Raw genomic sequence first — 18,743 nt, 5'->3', positions numbered from 1 at the left:
CAAGAACACATTTAGCTTATTCAGTCTTTAGTCAGTTCCTAGAAACTTACCTGCAAAAATATCAGTAACTGCTGACTATTTTAATTCCAAGATTCTTGCACCTACCCTGCCTAAAAACAATCAAATTGCACGCTCTGTCATCTAATACACATTACACATTTCAAGGACTACACTGTTTTTCTACGAGAGCAGTTTTGCATGATTCAAAGTTCAAAATAATCCTTATATATCTTACAGTTTGTCCACTTTCTGAAACAAGCTGTTTAAGCTCCTCTCAGTTTACAATTAACATCTTCGGACTGGTTGAAAGGGTCTAACTGTCCGAGGGCTTCTGACAGTTTAAACTTAGACACAGCTGGGTGTTCCAACAGGAAAATGATCCAAAACATACATCAAAGCTGATTTTACCATGGACAAAGGAGGTTAATATTGAGCTGCTGGAATTGCCTTCTCAAAGTCCTATACTTAAAACTATGCTTAAAAGCCAGTTCTGTGGCAGGAAGCCAACAAATTTAAATGAATTCTGTCAAGAAGAGTGGTTAAATATTCAGCCAGAATTATACCAGAAGCTTGCTGATGGTTATCAAAAGTTAAAACTTGGTATGAGATATTTAACCACATATTAGTGGATGCTAACAGGGATAAGCTACCCAGGAAAAAGGAAAAAATGATGACCATGGTAATAAAAGTATTTTAGCCATTTGTTTTTGCTTTTCATTTCCTCAAGCATAACATATATGTTTATTTATTGAATGACAAGAAATAGCAGGAATATGCCAAGTGGCAAACTCCAGGCTGAAAATGAAGCCAAGACAGACCTGCCAGAATGGTAGTTCCTCACGTAGCTACTCACCATAAGCAAGTCAAATCCAAAGACTCCAATGTCAAAATGCCCAACTTTAGGGCATTAAAAACTACAATTACAGCCTGACATTGAAAACAAGATGAAAACTGTTGAGCTTTATGCTTTTGTGTCTCCTTCTATTCATTTTCTGACTTTTCCATCCTTAGTGGTGACTTTAAATCCTTGTGTTATTGTGCAACCAAAGTCTTTGCTTAGGGAGGGTATGTGCAGTGTATACAATTTGCATGACCTGGTAGCTGAGTCTGAACTGAGTCTGTGTTATAGGATAATCTGTCCATGCTGGGTCCCCTCAGATTGTACCCAGTAAACCTGTTGAAATAGGCTCAGCGTGACCAACAATTGTAATAGTGGTGACAGGAAGTCTGTATGCCCAACACCATCACCACCAATGTTGAAACTGATGACACACAACCTTGTGACTGCAAACTTCAAAACAAGAGCTCAGATCCTCACTCTGTGGTGTAACCACTCAACTCCAGCAACCATTTCAATGTATACCACAGTGAACAAGGAAGTCCACATTTTAGGGCAACCTGTTTAATTTCTTTCAAATAGTATATTTGGAAAAGAGTCTGCTAATAAAGAAGAAATTATCACTTCCAAAAAAGAAGAAAAAAAAAAAAAAAGAAAAAAAAAAGAAGAAATTATCAGGTTTTTTACTTTGATTTTTTTTCTGTAATTCTGAAATTTCTTTTTTTTCATCAACGGGAACAACATCTTTGTATCTCCTTTCACACACTGCTGTTGCAACCTAAAGCTGACATATCTAACATTTGATCGCTGACGGTCCCACACATGAACTCGACCTCGTGACAAGAAAGACTCTCGGCTGGTCCGCATCCGCTTCTTAAAATTCTCCGTGATCAAAGCTTAAAAGCCGATACCAATCTCTTTTTTACTTACCTACTCAAGAAGGCCACGGACTTTGAGTTTGCAATACAAGCCATTTTAGATACTAGTAGTGAAAGCAGAAGTAGCAGAGGCACCACATCCACCACCTTATCATGTGATCAAAATAGGCCGAAGCGTCACTACAGTGTCCTGACACGACCAAGCCCTCAGCCCCATCAAAGAGCTAAAGATTGCTGTCGTTTGGATACGCTCATAGACTGCACAGATATCCATCACCATTTTCCACATTTTTTTTCACTAGTCGTCAAAGTTAGCCACTAGCTCGCTATTAACTACCTAAACTAATACCTTTTACGTATCTTATATCACCAGATTTTAATTGTAGCATATTGACTTTATAATTACAAGTATCTTGAAATGTCTTTTAACGAATTAGTTGTTTTTTGTAGGCGGAAACTATGACTCAACTCAAGCCGTGCTGATCAACTAGCTTGACGAACAGTACAGAAGCAGCTACAACTGTTTTTAGCCAAGCTAGTTAGTACTAGCTTCGTATGCTAACTAGCCGGTAGGCTCTACTGGTCGTAAAATCTGGGTAACTGCCGTGACAGCAAAAACTATGAATTACCCGTTCACTATAGGAGACTGACATCACTGTATGGAGCACCTCCGCTTTCAAGGCAGCTGTAAAACACCTGGAGGAAACCCCGACTCCTTTGAAACACCAGACAGACCTATCCAATCGACTCCCACCACTGGTTGTGACCAGCCAGGCGCAAAAGCCGAACATAGAGACGGCGATGGAGGCGTTCATTAGAGGATGGCAGCCAGGCGGCAGTCTCCTACTTTAGCGGTGACTAAAAGCAATGTTGTTTGAACAGGGATGTCTCAAGTGCAGCTAAACACATTCAGCCATTACCTTACTTCTATTACATTTTTATGGCTATTTGATTCTCCATACAAATAAACAGTAACAGATACACAGGGTAGCAGACTGAGTCACATAGCTATATGAAAGACAGTAAGCAAAATAAGCAAATTACAAAATAATTACAATTAAGAGATGTATATAAACACACATACAAATAGGGGAAAGAAAAAAAGTCTACAACAGTCTAAACCACAACAGCAGTCAAGCTGATAAGGTAAAACGCTTCTCGCTAAAGTCAGTACAACCAAATAAGAGGTTTTTGTAGAAAACTACAAAGTCTGACCAACTTTTACTAAAAATGTTGTGGTATTTATGTTGTTAAAAAATGCCGCTGTACTTATTCTTATTGTTCTTCATGTAATTTCTTCTTTTGTTTTTCCTTTTGTAAATGGATAACTCATACAATGTAAAATTGCATTTTTTGAGTGAAAAGGGGAACATTTTGTGGATTATTTCTATTTTTATTTATTTAATGTCACAAAAGTGTCTCTTCTGTGAGCTAAAACTTTCAATTTTATCATTTTTGTCTTTTCCTACATTCAGCTTTGTCAGACAAACTTTGTGTAGCCAAACTGTTCGAAGACTAAACCTCTGAATTTAGTCTTTTATATGAAATAAGTTGTTATCGGTTTATTTTTAATATTAGTTCACTCTTAACCAGTGGCGGAGCGGGGGGGTGGCTTACTGGGCTTAAGCCCGGGTTGTTTTTTCAGAAGCCCGGGGTCTTTTGGAGTGTAATTTTTTCATAGTTAGATGCCTGGCTGACAACTGTATAAAACAAAAAACTACACACAATATTCGAAGCACATAGTGCACACTGTGGGAATTTAGGACTGTGTGTAAATCCCCCCTAATATTGGTATGATCCGAGCTCAGACAGCTGCTGCCTGCCAGTGCGCTGTTGGAGAAACGGAGCTAGGCAGACAGACAAGAACTGAAGTTTGACCAGGTTCCAAAGCAAATCATTTATACTGCACTTGACCCATATTACTTACTTGCTCTTCAAGTGAATCAACAAATGGTGAAATGAAAAGCTGAAAAACAACAATGCTGTTTCTTTAGAGAGTCTTAGCTTACATGTGTGTTTATTTCATATTTTCAGTTGTTACCCTCCACGGCTAAATAAATCGGTTTCAGTAATGTACTGATATACAAGAATGGACATAAGGAGCGTCTTTCAAAGAAAAAACTCTGGTAGTATTTTATATATTATGCTTTGTATGTTGTTCAGTATATTTCATGTATTGAAAACAAGAGGAATTTCAATACACAGCAGTATATTCACAGTTTAAACCAGATATTTACATACACTTTATGGAAGACACAAGAACATTTTTTTACTGTACAACATCAATTTAGAGTAAACTTGTTTTGTTTTGGATAAATAAATATTGAAATATCTTTTGAATTAGTTAAATGTCAGAATAAAGAGAGACAGAGCTCTCTATTTTTATCACTTATATCAAATTTAGGAGTACATATACACTAAGTTTATTGTTAATTAATTAGAAACTCCAGACGTTCCATTCTGAACTGAAGAAGCTTCTGATAGGTTAGTAGAGTCCATGTGAGTAAATTGGTGGCACAGCTGTGGATGCATATAAGGCAAAACACAGAACCTGTTTCTTTGAAATGGGAAAATCAAGAGCTATCAACCAAAACAACAGGAAAAGAATTGTGGAGCTCCATAAGTGTGGCTCAGTTTTGAATACAATTTGGTGCCATTAAGAAATACAGATAGTTTCTCTCTTTACTCTTAAAGTTAACAAATACGTTTTTTATATTTATCAATCTAAAAAAATAAACATTTAGTCTGATTTGATGTTACAATTAAAAAAGTGTTTGTGTTTTGATCTGAAGAGTTTGTAAATATCTGGTTTCAACTGTATATTTGATGATTGTCAGCACAAAGAGGGAGAGAGAGGAACAGAGATGGAGAGAGAGGAACAGAGAGGGAGAGAGAGAATGAGGACAGAACAGAGATGGAACAAGAGCAGATGAGACACACATGTTAGTCAAATGGTCGTTTACCAAAAGTATCACCGTATCATAGGTACTCATGTATCTCGTACCTAGTGTTTCTTTTTAGGTTTGTTATTTTTCAAGTTATACATTTATTAAGTTATGCAGGCTTGTTTGCACAACAAGGCTAAATAATTATATAAACTTTTCTCAATCTAAATAGTGGACTTTGGTAGAATTAAAAAATAAGTGTAGTGCAGGTCTATGATGATTTTTAGTGCTACTATCATCTAGTTCTGATTCTGGTTCTGTCTTGGTTAAGTCCTCAGTAGTCCTGATTTTGAACTGTTGTAGTCCTGTTTTAATTCCGGATCAGTTCTGGGTCTGGTTGAATTGGGGTTTAGTCCTCGTGCCTTGATACAGCCCTGGCCTTGTTCTGCCTTGCTTAATTAAAAAACTAGTTTAAGGTGTCCTGCATATGTGATATATTTTTTTTCCCTATATGAAGTCATTCTTTTTTGAACAAAACTCAAAACAGAGCCTATTAATCTTTCAGTCATTTCTACCCCCCCCCCCCCCCCCCAAAAAAAAAAAAAAAAAAAAAAATCCCACATGCATACTATCCTTTAGGGCTAAGCCCTGGGTGTTTCAAATGTCTGGCTCCGCCTCTGCTCTTAACTTAAGTTTGTCAGTAAAGTTAAACATCTGCGCTAAAACCTGGTGACTTTTAGCTTTGAGCTGCCTGACAAAACAAGTTCGGGGAACAGCATACATCGTTTCTGATTGGTTTTCAGATTGTTGGACACGCCCTGTAACGCTTGCGTGGAAGCCCGGCTGACTTTTTGTTTATGTTTAAAATGCAATCAGCAGCGTAACATTTTTATTCAGTAAAGTCACGATTAGCCTTGTTTGAATCGATTTGAACGTCAGTTTACGTGGCTATGAAGGGTAGTTACTAAGATTTTCCAGAGGCAAGTCTTACCAGTGGCTGAAGTTACCGTAAGTTTTGACCAAATTGCAAGAATACGCCGGTTACACGAACGTGCTAGCAGATTTAGCCTAAGTAAGCTAAGCTAATGTTAACAGAAGCGCAGTGCAGACAAATTATAAAAAACTTCCGGATTGTGAGCTGAGGTAATCACATATCTTATGATTGTTTTATTTAAAAACTATTACTTAATCACAGTGGGTTACATGGGTATTTTTTTATTGTTGAAAGCAGGTACAAGACGAGTTATGTAAGAAAAAAGATATCCAGACAGTTTAAGGAAAACATGAATCCTTGACAACGTACAATGAAAGAATGTGTCGGTTTAGTTATGCTACTGCATGATTTGGGTCGACGTGTCTTGTAATAGAGAAGAGTCACTGCAAATCTTCACCCATTGAGAGGTACATATTGAATAAGTTATATACTATAACTTATATGATAACTTCGCTTATGGGAAGTTTGACAGTGATGGGATGAAAGATCTAATGACAGAATACATTTTGGAAGAATTGTTTCATCCTTCAAGCAGAGGGAGGGGACACTACAAGCTGCTGTGGTGGCATGCGGTGGGCTACATCTTTATAAGATTCGCCTCGTTTTTCCTTTATATTGTGACCCGTTTGTTTGTGATGGTTAATGTAGTAGATACAGAGTATTAATAAGTTATTCTTATGAAAAGAAACCCCAAACTGTTAATGACAAGCACTTTTCAAATTTTATAGTCATTTTTTTAAGATAACGTTTGGTTGTTAGTGGCTATACCATCCTCTGGTTGCCTAGGTAACCATCTGGCATATGCACTCCCTCACATACCAGTCAACAGTACCTTTTACCCTCATTGCTGCCTGCCTCAGTGGGTCGTTTTAAAGCTGAGAAAAGTTTAACTCGTGATTTGCCCCCATTATTAAGTCACCATCATTTCTCTATACTTTATACGGCAGCGGTGGGTAATTAGTTTTCCCAAAGGACCACATAAAAATTTGGCACTGTTGTGGTAGACTGCAGCAATAAGCCTATAAAGAGATAAAATCAATTTTGAGCAGAACCGAGTTAATCTTATTGCTGTGGGCCTCCAAAACAGTCCCAGTCTGTCATGTGTCCCCTTTGGATAATTCATTGCCCACACCTATTTAGATGGCCACAAATAGTCTGCCCCAGAGCAGCTGTGGCTACAACTGTAGCTTGCCTCCACCAGTGTGTGAATGTGAGAGTGAATGAATAGTGGTATTGTAAAGCGCTTTGAGGGCCCCGAAAAGCACTATATAAATGCAATCCATTATTATTATTATTATTATTATTATTATTATTATTATTTCAATAAAATTCGAATCACCTTTTCCTGTGTGGATGTCCCTTATGATATGACTTAACTGGTGATATCCAGTTAGCAAGTCAGAAACCTGCATGTTTTTTCTATTAGCCATCAAAAGGTGACCACTATTTTTGTAAAAAAAAAAAAAAAAAGAAGTCTGGTTTCAGAGAAATTGACTTGAAGACAGCAGAGCCTGACTGATATAGGATTTTTAAAGATCAATACTGATATTAATGTTTGATGATTTAAAAAGCTTTCTTTCATCCAGACACACAAAATATAAACAAGTTTCCCTAATATTCCTTATGAATCCTTACTAAGATAATATAACAGTGCATTTTAAAAATAGTTTTGTTTACTGTCACAACTAGCTGTGAATTATGCGTCTGCATTCTGTCCGACTCTGCTTGGATCAGCTGGTTGTTGTCTTTGTGGTGTTCTACACATTGTACAACGTCAACACTCTTAACAGTTTAATTTCATAGCTGTTATAAATGCTGTTATAAGAGCTAAGTTAGACTAATATTTAATATATTGGTCGGATTCTAGAATTTCACTGATTTATGACATCTATAAACATTTTTTGTTGAGTTTATTGTCTCAGTCACTAGTTTTACGTCATATTAAATACAGTATGTTTTTCATTTTCTACTATTTTTATCCCATTTGAGTCAGAAGAGAAGATAAAACAGAGTGAAGCAACTTTTAGCCAATAACCTATCAAAACCAATGTTAGTTTCTCAGAGCAATATTGTGTGAAATTAGTCTCAAAAGGTTGACAAATGTATGTGATATGATTGGCAAGCATGCATTAAGTTACAAATGTCTGTAAAGATTTGGTTGTAATTCTGAATACTCACAAAAAATGGTCCAATCCACACACAAATGTAGGGCAGTGTGAACACACAGAAAACTATTTTACAAATGCAAAACCTGAGTGATATTTACGCACACATTTAAGTTTAGCTCCACAAATCTAATCATTTTCTCTTTCGGAAAACTCCCTGCATGTAAAATGCCTAAAGTTATTTGCTTTGGGATTTTTGCTCACAAAAATATGAATGCACATATTGCATGATACACATAGAACATCACGACTGTTTATTACGCATTCAGATAATGTTAACATTAATCTGCTGTTATTGAGGAATGATTGGATGAATATGAAAGTGTTATCTCACATCACTGGGATCATTTCTATATTCAAAATATACAACAGCTTAGCTAGCACATATTCACTTCAGAGGATGAGCCACAGGAATGTTCAACCAGGGTGCTCTCCCATCTTCAGCTGTGCTCTGACCCTTTTCCCAGCAGAAGATCGTCCACTAAGTGGCGATAGGTTAGTTAAGACATATGCCATACATGCTAACGTATGGCACATTTAACTGGTAAATTGGTAAAGTGGATGAGGGGTAATGAACTGTTTTGCTTATTTAGAAATAAATATGTGTTTTATTTGAAACAACAAGAATCCGCTGGAAGCCCAGATGTCCCAGTTTTCCAATAGCACTTGAATCCAGCTTTCACTTTTGGACGTGCAAGCTGGCAGTGTGAAATATGTCTCAAAACTCCACATGCACATGCAGCGTGACTTGTACACATCAGGTGTTTCTTGCACGTGTATTTAGCGATCTGTAAGCAAAGGAAATGAACATTGCAAATATTTGTAGTAAACAAAAACAATCAGTTTTGATAAGTTGAACTTGAAAATGTGTGCATAAATGGTCACTGTTTATTAAGGGTTTGATACATGCGTTTGTACAATAGTTTTGTGCGTTCAAATTGCTCTGTATTTGTGTGTGGGATTTGTGGGTACTCAAAGTTACACACAAATCTGTGTTTATGCTTGTGGATCATATCTTACATGGCTGTAACACTTTTGAGACTAAGGCTATGTTCACACTGCAGGCGAAAGCGCATCAATTCTGACTTTTTTGACCCTGTGCGACCCATATCCGATCATGGTTTGACAGTGTGAACGGCACAAATCCGATATTTTCAAATCCGACCTGGGTCACTTTCGTATGTGGTGCTGAGTCCGATACATATCTGATGTTTTAGAAAGCGACTGCTGTTTGAACGGTCATGTCGCATTAAATCCGTCTTTTACGTCACTGACACAAGACAGACGCCAATTATCAGCGCCCTCGCGAACGCTTCCTGGCCAACCAGTGAAACTGTTGGGAAGACAACGTTGGAGAAATGTGAACATTTTATTTATACTGTATAATCTGCAGATTCTGACAGAAATCTGCATCCTTTGAAGCACCGCTCCTCTAAAACAGCAATAAGGATCATTATTAGGTTATTTACATTATTATGTAAATAACAAAATAACTTTACAACTTAAAGCTAAATTGGGAAACGTAAAGTCTGAAACACGTCTTTATATTAAGGTCCATCAGTCAAACAATCCTGTTTGGTCTGGGTCTAAACAGAGCGCGTTGTGTGTGACGTCTTCTTTTGTGCATGCGGGCTGCTTTGAGCGTTCACACTAGAGCGCGTTTGCTGTCACATTTTATTTGTAGTGTGAACAAGCAGACAAAAAAATCAGATTTGATCAAAAAATCGGAATTGAGCATTAAGACCTGCAGTGTGAACGTAGCCTAATTTCCCTCCATAGATCCACTGTCATGTCCGATTTGAAAATGCCAAGATGATCAGGTTTCTGGTGACTTGACAGCATCACAGGAAAGACAAACACATGCATGCTGCTGGGTGTTCTTAATTACTGTGTACAATGACTAACGTGTGTATCTTTTTCAGGTTTTTGATCGAGTCTTCCTGTTCATCTGATAATGTTTTCTTTGAAGACTATGATGGCCTCGAAGGCTACCAAGCAGACTTCAACTGCAGCATCCAAGATAAAAAATAAGCTTCTCAGTGAGTCTGTTTGCTTTTTTTGGATCTCAGAAATTTGCTGAAAGAAGAGTTCATGTAAATGCCAAACACAAATACTGTCGTGTTTCCGCACCAGATACCTCGTCCTTCTTCAAGGTCTCTTTGAAGACCAACAACAAAGCCTTAGCTCTGGCCTTGCAAGCTCAGAGGAGGAGAAGCAGCCAGCTGGAGATGGAGGTCATGTACCTGCAGAAACAAGTGGACGCTCTCTGCTTTGAATTAGCCACCAAGAAATACAAGCACAGAAAACTGGTGCGTTTGTCGTTTGCTTGTGTTCTTCTACAGCACTAAAATTCTGAGTAGACAGTTACTGGTCATGATGCAAAGAAGAGTGCAGCGATGCTCCGCTGGATTGATTGCATTGACTGCAGAGCGTCTTGTTTTCCTCTTGCAGCTCCTTATCTTGAACAACTTCCGTAGTAATGCTTTGCAGCACCTGGACATGGTGGCAGACCTGTTCTCTGACAGCGTAAGGATTTCATTCAATACATATTTACAGTTTCTGCGGCATATTGACATATTTGTGACATTTTGGTGAGCGCTGCTGAAAAATTTACTTAAAACTGGCACAATGCAGGGTTTCCTACTGATGCACATAACTTCAGAACTGTTCAAGGCTGACAAACTCTTAACTTCTACAACTCTACAACTTATCTTTAATCTTTACAACTTGTCAGCTGACAGATGATTTTTTTTTTAGAGCCTCACCAATACAGGATTTGAAAGACATGTAATGATACTGATATTTGATTATTTAAAAATCCATATTTGTTTTTTAATTTCAGGCACAGAAAACAAATTTCCCTAAACTGATCCTTTGTAGCTAATTATGAGTCCTTATGACGATAGTATGCACAACAAGTCGTGGATTACTTGTTTGAGTTCTGCCTGACCGCTGACGGACAAACTATTCAGTGTCACTACTATAACTGGTTGAACGGTTATTATACATTTTAATTTATCAGCAGATAAATGAAAATGATTATCAACAGATTGCTAATATTGGCTGATATATCGGTCGGGCTCTAAAAGTTTCCCATAGCTACTTCAGATGTGTAAGAAGCTGCGCATGATGTGTGCTGGCTTGCAGTGATTGTAATGAAATATTGGCTGCACTTCTGCAATTTAGCATCACACACACTCTGTAATGTAGCGCTGGCAGTCAAACATTCATCCTCTGAGGGGTTAATGATGCACCAAGGAAAAGATTAGCAGTGACTTGGCAACTGGAGACCATAGACAGTCAGTGACATTCAGAAACAGCATGAAATAACTGCTGCTGGTGTGCAGTGTTTGGGTCCCAACTTGAACTATACTTAATTTCACAGTGAGACTTTAAGATTGATTGGTAATTGCATTGGAGGATTATCTGGACAACTAAGCCTGGAATGTCAACGAGTGACCAACTGTCAGCTATGAAATGATGCGGTACAAGTGAATCGCTTCCTGTGTGAACATTTCTTGGATCCTAGGAAAAGTTTAGACGGAAAGCCACTTAAGTTTGAACAAAAGTAGAAGAAAATGCATTGCAATATCAAACCATACTAACATTTGCTTCTCACAGGATTCTCAGAGCCTTTCAGGAGATTCCCGGATCTCATCTGGTGACATCAGAATGGAAAATCTTGCAGCTGGAAGGTCAGAAATGAACTGAGTTCACAGTGATCGGCTCTTTGCAATGAGAACCACTGATTTAGCTTAGGCATCTCTGAATGGCATTGACATTTCTTTTACACTTTTCAGACTTGCACTCCTTTTTTATTAAGGTCACTTCAGTGACGCCACCTAAGTGTGTCAGAATGTGTAGCCTGGTCATGTTTCCATAAAAGTCAGTGACAGACTTAGTAACATTTATCACTTTTAAAAACAGCACATTATTGAATAGACACGGACAAGAATACAATGTTTATATCTTACTGACAGCTTCAGTTGCTTTTCTTACACAGTGCTGTGAGAACGTATTTGCCCCTCCCTGTTTTTTGCATATTTGCAAAAATAAAAAACCAAAAAAACATTTTTCAGGTCATCAAACAAATTTTAATGTTGGGCAAAGTAAATAAAAAATGCAGTTTCTAAATGATGATTTATTCAGGGAAACTATCCAAACCCACCCAGATTTATGTGAAAAAGTATCAGCCTCAACCCACCCGTTAAATCGAGATTAAGTGTTGGGAGAATGGCCTTAATGGTACAAGGGGAAAAACCAGGGTTTTATTTTTCACACTTTAAGACCCATTTTAGTGTTATACACTACCTCATTTAATGGTTTGTCTTTATTTTTACTACTTTTTGTAGTAAAAATAATATTGTAGATAAAAACTGAAGACATCAAATATACCAAGCAAGATATGTGGAATTATTTAGCAAAAAATCTTAAAAAAACATCTAAATATGTCTTATTTTTTAGATTCCTCAAAGTATACACTCTTTGTTTTGTTGACAGCGCTGCAAACCCTCGGCCTTCTCTCAGTGCGCTTCATTATGTAGTCACCTGAAATGGTTTCACCTCACAGGTGTGCCTGTCAGAGTTGATTCTTAATGAGGTTGGGACCATCAGTTGTGTTGTGCAGAAGTTGTGTTGAACCTTGGATTAGAGCCCAGATAGATGCCACACAGAGTTGCAGTAGAAGACACATCTCTACATCAGCTGTTCAGAGGAGACTGTGTGAATCAGGTCTTTATGGTCAAACAGCTGCTAAGAAACCACAACTAAGGAAAAGCAACAAGCAGAACAGATTTGTTTGGGCCAAGAAACACAAGGAATGGACATTAGACCAGTGGATATCTGTGCTTTGGTCTGATGAGTCCAAATGTGAGATCTTTGGTTCCACCTGTGTCTTTGTGCAGAAAAGATGAATGGATGTTCTTTACATTCATGGTTCCCACTGTGAAGCATAGAGGAGGAGGTGTGATGGTGCTTTGCTGGTGACACTGTTAGGGATTCATTCAAAACTGAAGCCACACTGAAACAGCATGGCTACCACAGCATCCTGCAGCGTCATGCCATTGAGTTTGCGTTTAGATCAAACGTGTGAGCTATGTGCTACCTTCATTTTGCTTGAGGAATATGGAGCATTTAACTTTTCAACTCCAAAAAGGAAACACAGCATTTGGTGATGTCTGCCAGTTCTAGACTTTAGGCGGTCATTAACTAAAAAGGATTTTCAACAAATTTGAGTATTAAAAGCAATCTTATAATTGGTAGCTTGTCAAATTACTTTTGAGCCTGTGCAAAGTGTGTCATTGTCCAAATACTTTAGGACTTGACTGTAAAATTCTGTTTTCAGTGACAGAAATGTTTGCGCATGCACACGGCCTAACAGTGGTCAATTTAGCATTTACTTAAAATACCTTAGCCTCGACATAGAGCGAGATCTTGCTCTATAACAACAAGTGACAAGTGGATTATCACACGTTCTGTTTATGCTAACCTACTGTATACTGTAGGTTACGGTAATATTTGTCAAGTTTGGGAGACATTCTTATAGTTGCATAGGGTCCCCCAAAATATAGCTGCAAGACATCTCAATATATGTTACCTGATGCACTGTGAAAAGTTGCTCTACTACTTCCATTAACAGTGTGGAGAGAAGCTGTGAGAAATGATGATAATAATAATAAAAATAACAGTGTCAGACTGCTGTCACTAAACCAGAGTGTGAAATTTTTTTTTACCTCTCAGCTGCAAAAGAGCTGATGGAGTGTTGTCATCGCCCTGTCAGGTGGACCCAAGCTTGTGAATGCAATGTAGGATTTCACAGTTGATTCCACAGATGCATCTCCTAAAAATCTCAGACAAGTTCGAGTCTACCAGGAGGCTGAAAGGGTGGCACCTGCATTCACTAGTGAGTTGAAAGAAAAAAAAATTATATATATTTTTTAATATCTTGCCTTTTTGTCCCATTTTAGTCAGTTACCGCTGCAGACAGATGTTTCAAGGAATTTGTGGTGTACCAGCAAAATCACAACATCTGCCCTGCTTGAAAAAACCATCAACGAGGACGTCTCCACTTTTCCGAATACATGTGAAAAGTCGACTGATGTTTGCAACGGTAGGCGTGATTTAAGCATTGAAAGTTTTAGTGTTAACTGTAAAATGTTGATGATGTGAAATGCTGATGTACTCTGCTTTTTGTGCAGATAACACAGAAGCTGAAAAAAGGCTGTCCACCCAGTGTGCACAGGCTGCCCACATAGAAGCGTCTGGCATGGCTAATACTCCGAGGGAAGATGTGGAGAATCCCTCTCAGTCCCAGGCTGATATTCATTCCGTCGTCTCTGTTCAGAACAGTCAGACTTGTGAAAAATCCACACCATCCCTTTCTGGAGATCAGAATCTTCCCAGTGTCTCCACCATGGAAAGTGAAACACAGCTTGGCAAAAATCAAGAGAAAACTGTTTTGCTCAATGCAACCATGGAGATGACCTTAAGTGAAGCCACTGAGATAGTCACTGTGGAAACCAAAGCGAAAAAAAAAGTCAGCTCTGGCAGAAAGGACAAGGAGCAAAGCTGCAGCTCAAGTATAGAAGTGCAGAAGTCTGCATCTTTGTTACAAGCACATAAAAAGCCGCTGAAGGATCAAAGTACTGCCACTGTCACTCGCATTCCTAAACTGGGCAAGCATCAGAAAGTATCAAAGGATAAAGTCAAATCTTCTGACCGCACTAACATCTCAAATGTAGACCAAATGGATGTGGAAGATTACTTCTCTGATCCTAAAATGAGGTTTTCAAGCACCAGCAGAAGTGTGGCTGAAGAAACAAGTTCCAAAATAACATGCAGGAAGTCCAGAGCTAAAGGAAAGTGGGCCTCTTCAGTAACCAGGAAAAGTTTTTTCACTGTGCCGTCTGGTGAAAGTGAGGGCAGCCAATCCCACCAGGAGAAAGTCCAAAAACCTAAAGCGGGAGACGAAAGCTTACAGTCTCAAGTCTCTGAGGACGCTCTGCTTTGTGCACAACCAGAGTCAGAGCATGCGGAGCGTCTGTCCTTTAGCAAAACTAATACTGTGACTAATTCTAGGGGAGGTCACAAATCAAGATGCAGGGAGACATTTGTTATCTCAATAACCGGCGACAGTGACTCACCAGAGCATGATGTGGCGCCTCCTACAGGATCCAGTTTTCAGGCAGAAGAAGCAGTCATGAGGAAAAGCGTTGTTGGACGTTTAGAATCAAGCAATCGTTCAAAGACTCGGCGCTCTGGGAAGCGATCCTGGGTGGCCACTCAGGACTCTGGGAACTGTCAAGAAGACTCAAGTAGCGGTGACAGTGGTGAAGCACTGCCACTAGACTGGCAGGCGGCTTTAGGATCACAGTTTCAAAAACCTAAAAAATCCAGGAGAGACAAAACAGGGCAGCCCAGCAGGAACAAAGTGGTGCAGCGAGAAGAGGGTGATGACTTGTTAGATGACAAGACGAAGAAAAAAGACAACAAAGACTTAAGATCTGAGAGTGAAACATGTTATCTTCCTGACCCTAGAGACGCCTCCGCTCTCTGCCTTGATTCTGAAATTGCTAAAGATCAATTACATGATTTACAAATGCTCGACTCACAGTCTGTCATCAGCGAAAAGCATGAAATCTTTGAACATCTGAATGATTCGCAGTCCAGGAGGGATTCGAGTCCCACATCATCTAGAAATGTATTCATGCTGAACACAGCCACGGAAACCAGATATCCCAGGAAGACTTTTGTTGTCTACAGACGAAAAACTAAGAACAGAAGTGGATGTAGTTCTGAAAACATCACCAGGATGTCGAATGCATCGGACACCTGCAGTCACACGGTGGACACCAGCGACCAGGCAGTTCATCAGAATGTGGGCGACCTGCTGATGGATGAGCTGCCGCCGTGGCTGGACGTGGATAACAGCACAGCTCACTTCGATGTGGACTCTCTACCCGCCACTCCAAGCAGGGAAACACCAGGCAGGCTCGCGACAATTGGAACGGCTGAAGCCTCTCCAGGTGTGGAACAGTCTTTATTTACAGCAGTGCAGTCTAATGCAAGCACAGCTCTGTCATCAGCTCTTATGTTACTGAGTTTGTACATTTTTAGCTTTCATTTGTGACAGATGGGTAATAATTGTACTTTGTTTATCACTGAGGTCATAGCAGACAAAGGTCAAAGGTTCAATACCCTGTCACTTTAAGACATTAATGTCCCCAAATGGCAAATGTCCCCAAAACATTTATCTGAACAGAAAAGTATATACATAAGGACAGATTGTGAATTTGGCTATCATAATGCAGTATAGGGCTGTGCGATATGATCAAAATCTCATATCCTCATATCCATCTATCGTCCCAATAACGATATAAATCACAAAAATGTAACATTTTCTGTAAATTCTGTGAATCTCGGGCAGCTCGACTTGCGTGAAGTGTTTCCAGCTGGGCGTCGCGTACCTGGAGTCGAGTGTTTTAACCAATGTATGAAACGATACATTTTTAGACATAAGTTGTAACGGCCGCCATTTTCTTTGTGAGTATTTATTACACGGCGTGCTGCGGGGAAAAGCCTGTTCTAACGTTTGAGTCTAAGGTTTATTTTTTAGCACCTGACGGCTCTTTTTTGCTTCTCATCCGTAAACACTCTGCATACTCTTTCACATGATCCAGTTTATTTTGAAAAGTCTCAACAGGATCTTGAGCTTTATTGTGAAAGGTTTATGTGGAAAATAAACAAGCGGACACGCGATGGTTTTACCGTCGTTGTTGCTAATGACAACGCATAAAAACAGGCTCTTGTCCGTCCGTAGTGTGGTTATATAAAATATAAGAGAAAGAGAGAACTTTAACAAATTAATATAGCCACTACAGTGACCATCAAATCCATGAAAAAATATTGCCGTAAACAGTTTATTTTGCGACACCACAAAACGAACGATAGTGTAAAATGAAACGATAGACGTTTTTATATCGTCATCCGATATATATCGTTATATCGAACAGCCCTAATGCAGTATGAGTAAATGTAGAGGGTAGCTGAGAAGCAAAGCACAGAGTAATATGCATGCAGCATGCTATGATGCTGTGCTTAGCAGTACCTGTTTGTCCCCGCAGGCAGAGTCTTATCGACAGTAACCAACACTTTGACAACACCAGACTGTGAAAATGGAGAGAGAAGCAGGAGACGGAGACCTGGGAAGGGTGCCGTGAGTTACAAGGAGCCGCCTCTCAACAGGTGAGGATGTTTCTGTCTAAAATCTGTGGCCCTGCGAAAACCCAGAACAGCACAGTATTAACCTCATTTATGTTTTCTATCAGCAAAATAAGGCGTGGAGATAAATTCACTGACACCACATTCCTGAGTTCTCCTGTGTTTAAGGATGGCCGGAAGAAGAAGAAGATGACGACGACTGCCAAATGATAATTTGTCTTTTTTCCATTTTACTGTTTTTAAAAGTGATTTTAAGCTGTTTTCTTATTAAAGTTGTTTGCTAAAATCATTTTTCTACAGATTCGACCAGAAAGTATTGTGTGTCTTTAAGTGCTTTACATTTCACATTAAAGTAGAAATTTGAAGTATTTGTTCTTGAGTCTTTTCTTCAAGCTGTGTTCTGCTGACACTCAACAAGACAAAGTGTCACTAAAAAACTATTATAGTCATTATTGTTAACTTCTGTAAAGAGAATTTCCCAAATCTGGTTTAAAATGTATATCTTATCTTTAATGCTAGCACAGCTCAGTTGATGGACTTTTAGGGATTTGGGTTTTTTGTTTATGCACATATATCACATGTATAGCATTTAGTAAAATTTGTGTAATTTTTAGTAATGTCAAACTGGCATCAAAAAGGAAAAAATATATACCTCAGGGACATTGTCATATTGTTAAATGTTCAAATAATTAGAACCTGTTACTGTAATCGACAGTCAAAGTCATAATAAAGTAATCTGATATTTAGAATCGCCATGTATCATTGCTGTATGTTGGTAATACAAACAACAGCAGTAAGAAACATTGTTTTGATAAATAGCTCTGCGCTATCGTTGACATTCAGAACAGTCGAGTGACCTTGAAGGAGAGGTCGGGGATCAAATATGAAATAATAGTTTGAATCCTTTTACAGTACTTGTGTTGAGAATGTTTAACACAAGTACAAAGTTACAAGGCTTTGTTTATGACAACAGCTGAGTCATTAAGTTGACAGATTTTAATGGATTGTTAACATGATCTACACTCCTATAAAGTTTTATTAGAATTCATTCAAAACTTCTTGATCTATCATGTTTACAGACAGAATGATGACATGCAGAGACAATAAGGTTTACCTCAGTCACTACATTGCTAAAATGCTGCGGTTTCAAATCAAATCAAATCACTTTTATTGTCACATCACATGTGCAGGTACATTGGTACAGCACATGTGAGTGAAGTTCTTGTGTGCGAGCTTCACAAGCAACAGAGTTGTGCAAAATACAATAATGTAAACAAGCAAAATACAAGAATGGCTACATCTGAAACTAATAAATATATATACAATATATAGGTTTCCTTAACCTCCTAAGACCTGAACTCTTCCACAGCATGCATTTTTAATTTCTCTTTGCTATTTGGGCTGATTGGGACCTGATGAATGTAGAAACAAATAATTACCAGATTTTTTTAAACCAGATTTTTGGTTCTGAGAAAAATGAGATCCACATATGAGGACATCCGTTTTAAATTTCGATAGAGCAGTGGCAGTATACTGTCCTTGCAAGTGGATATCAGGCCCTTGTAGAGCAAAATTTTGTATTTTGGTCTAGACAACCCAAAATGTGATGTCCACATATCTGGATGCCAGGTCCTACTTCAGTACTGGTTTGTAGTATTCTGATATTTTCCTCCTTATACATACATACATACATTTGTGTAAGTACTAATTTAGCCTTGTACCAAAGTTACAATATGCTATTATGTTGTTTTTCTCCCCTTGCTC

At 38.6% G+C, this 18,743-nt stretch overlaps 2 protein-coding genes across 11 annotated transcripts in view; one reads left to right on the top strand and one right to left on the bottom strand.

Moving 5' to 3' along the window:
* Positions 1-2,511, bottom strand: part of pikfyve (phosphoinositide kinase, FYVE finger containing) — a 32,989-nt gene extending 30,478 nt beyond the window's left edge. For 2 of the 8 annotated variants that reach the window (XM_086265828.1, XM_086265835.1), the window contains exon 1: positions 2,368-2,511. In XM_086265828.1, the coding sequence (XP_086121954.1) occupies positions 2,368-2,507 (140 nt within the window). In that variant the 5' untranslated portion in view covers positions 2,508-2,511. Of the gene's footprint in view, positions 1-1,768; positions 2,287-2,345 lie in introns of those variants that run through there. The other 6 variants (XM_086265829.1, XM_086265832.1, XM_086265830.1 and 3 more) reach the window with 5 other exon arrangements.
* On the top strand, positions 2,198-17,347 carry sgo2 (shugoshin 2). 3 transcript variants are annotated; one of them, XM_086265840.1, is made up of 9 exons: positions 2,198-2,570; positions 9,683-9,799; positions 9,894-10,069; positions 10,212-10,286; positions 11,382-11,455; positions 13,727-13,869; positions 13,958-15,784; positions 16,883-17,003; positions 17,087-17,347. In XM_086265840.1, exons 2-9 carry the CDS (start codon positions 9,715-9,717, stop codon positions 17,187-17,189), a joined length of 2,604 nt encoding a protein of 867 aa, XP_086121966.1. In that variant the 5' UTR covers positions 2,198-2,570; positions 9,683-9,714; the 3' UTR covers positions 17,190-17,347. The 3 variants fall into 3 exon arrangements, with proteins under 3 accessions (XP_086121966.1, XP_086121964.1, XP_086121965.1); XM_086265838.1 differs by lacking the exon at positions 2,198-2,570 and adding an exon at positions 5,360-5,609; XM_086265839.1 differs by lacking the exon at positions 2,198-2,570 and adding an exon at positions 5,606-5,744.
* Positions 17,348-18,743: the final 1,396 nt, after the last annotated feature.

This window comes from Aulonocara sp. 'chitande type north' Nkhata Bay, linkage group LG16, assembly GCF_057382095.1.
Source record: "Aulonocara sp. 'chitande type north' Nkhata Bay isolate Kocher_YH1m ecotype deep benthic linkage group LG16, A_spYH_male_GT1.1, whole genome shotgun sequence".
In the NCBI taxonomy this organism is placed as follows: Eukaryota; Metazoa; Chordata; class Actinopteri; order Cichliformes; family Cichlidae; genus Aulonocara; species Aulonocara sp. 'chitande type north' Nkhata Bay.
Note: the sequence above shows the minus strand (reverse complement) of the source record. Positions and strands in the feature narration are given on the sequence as shown.

Bases quoted from the DNA above. Each gene is read 5' to 3' on its own strand.
- sgo2 (XM_086265840.1), top strand. From the start codon at position 9,715: ATGTTTTCTTTGAAGACTATGATGGCCTCGAAGGCTACCAAGCAGACT. The intron at 13,870-13,957 runs GTAGGCGTGATT...CTTTTTGTGCAG, and splicing joins GTCGACTGATGTTTGCAACG to ATAACACAGAAGCTGAAAAA. The intron at 17,004-17,086 runs GTGAGGATGTTT...GTTTTCTATCAG, and splicing joins AAGGAGCCGCCTCTCAACAG to CAAAATAAGGCGTGGAGATA.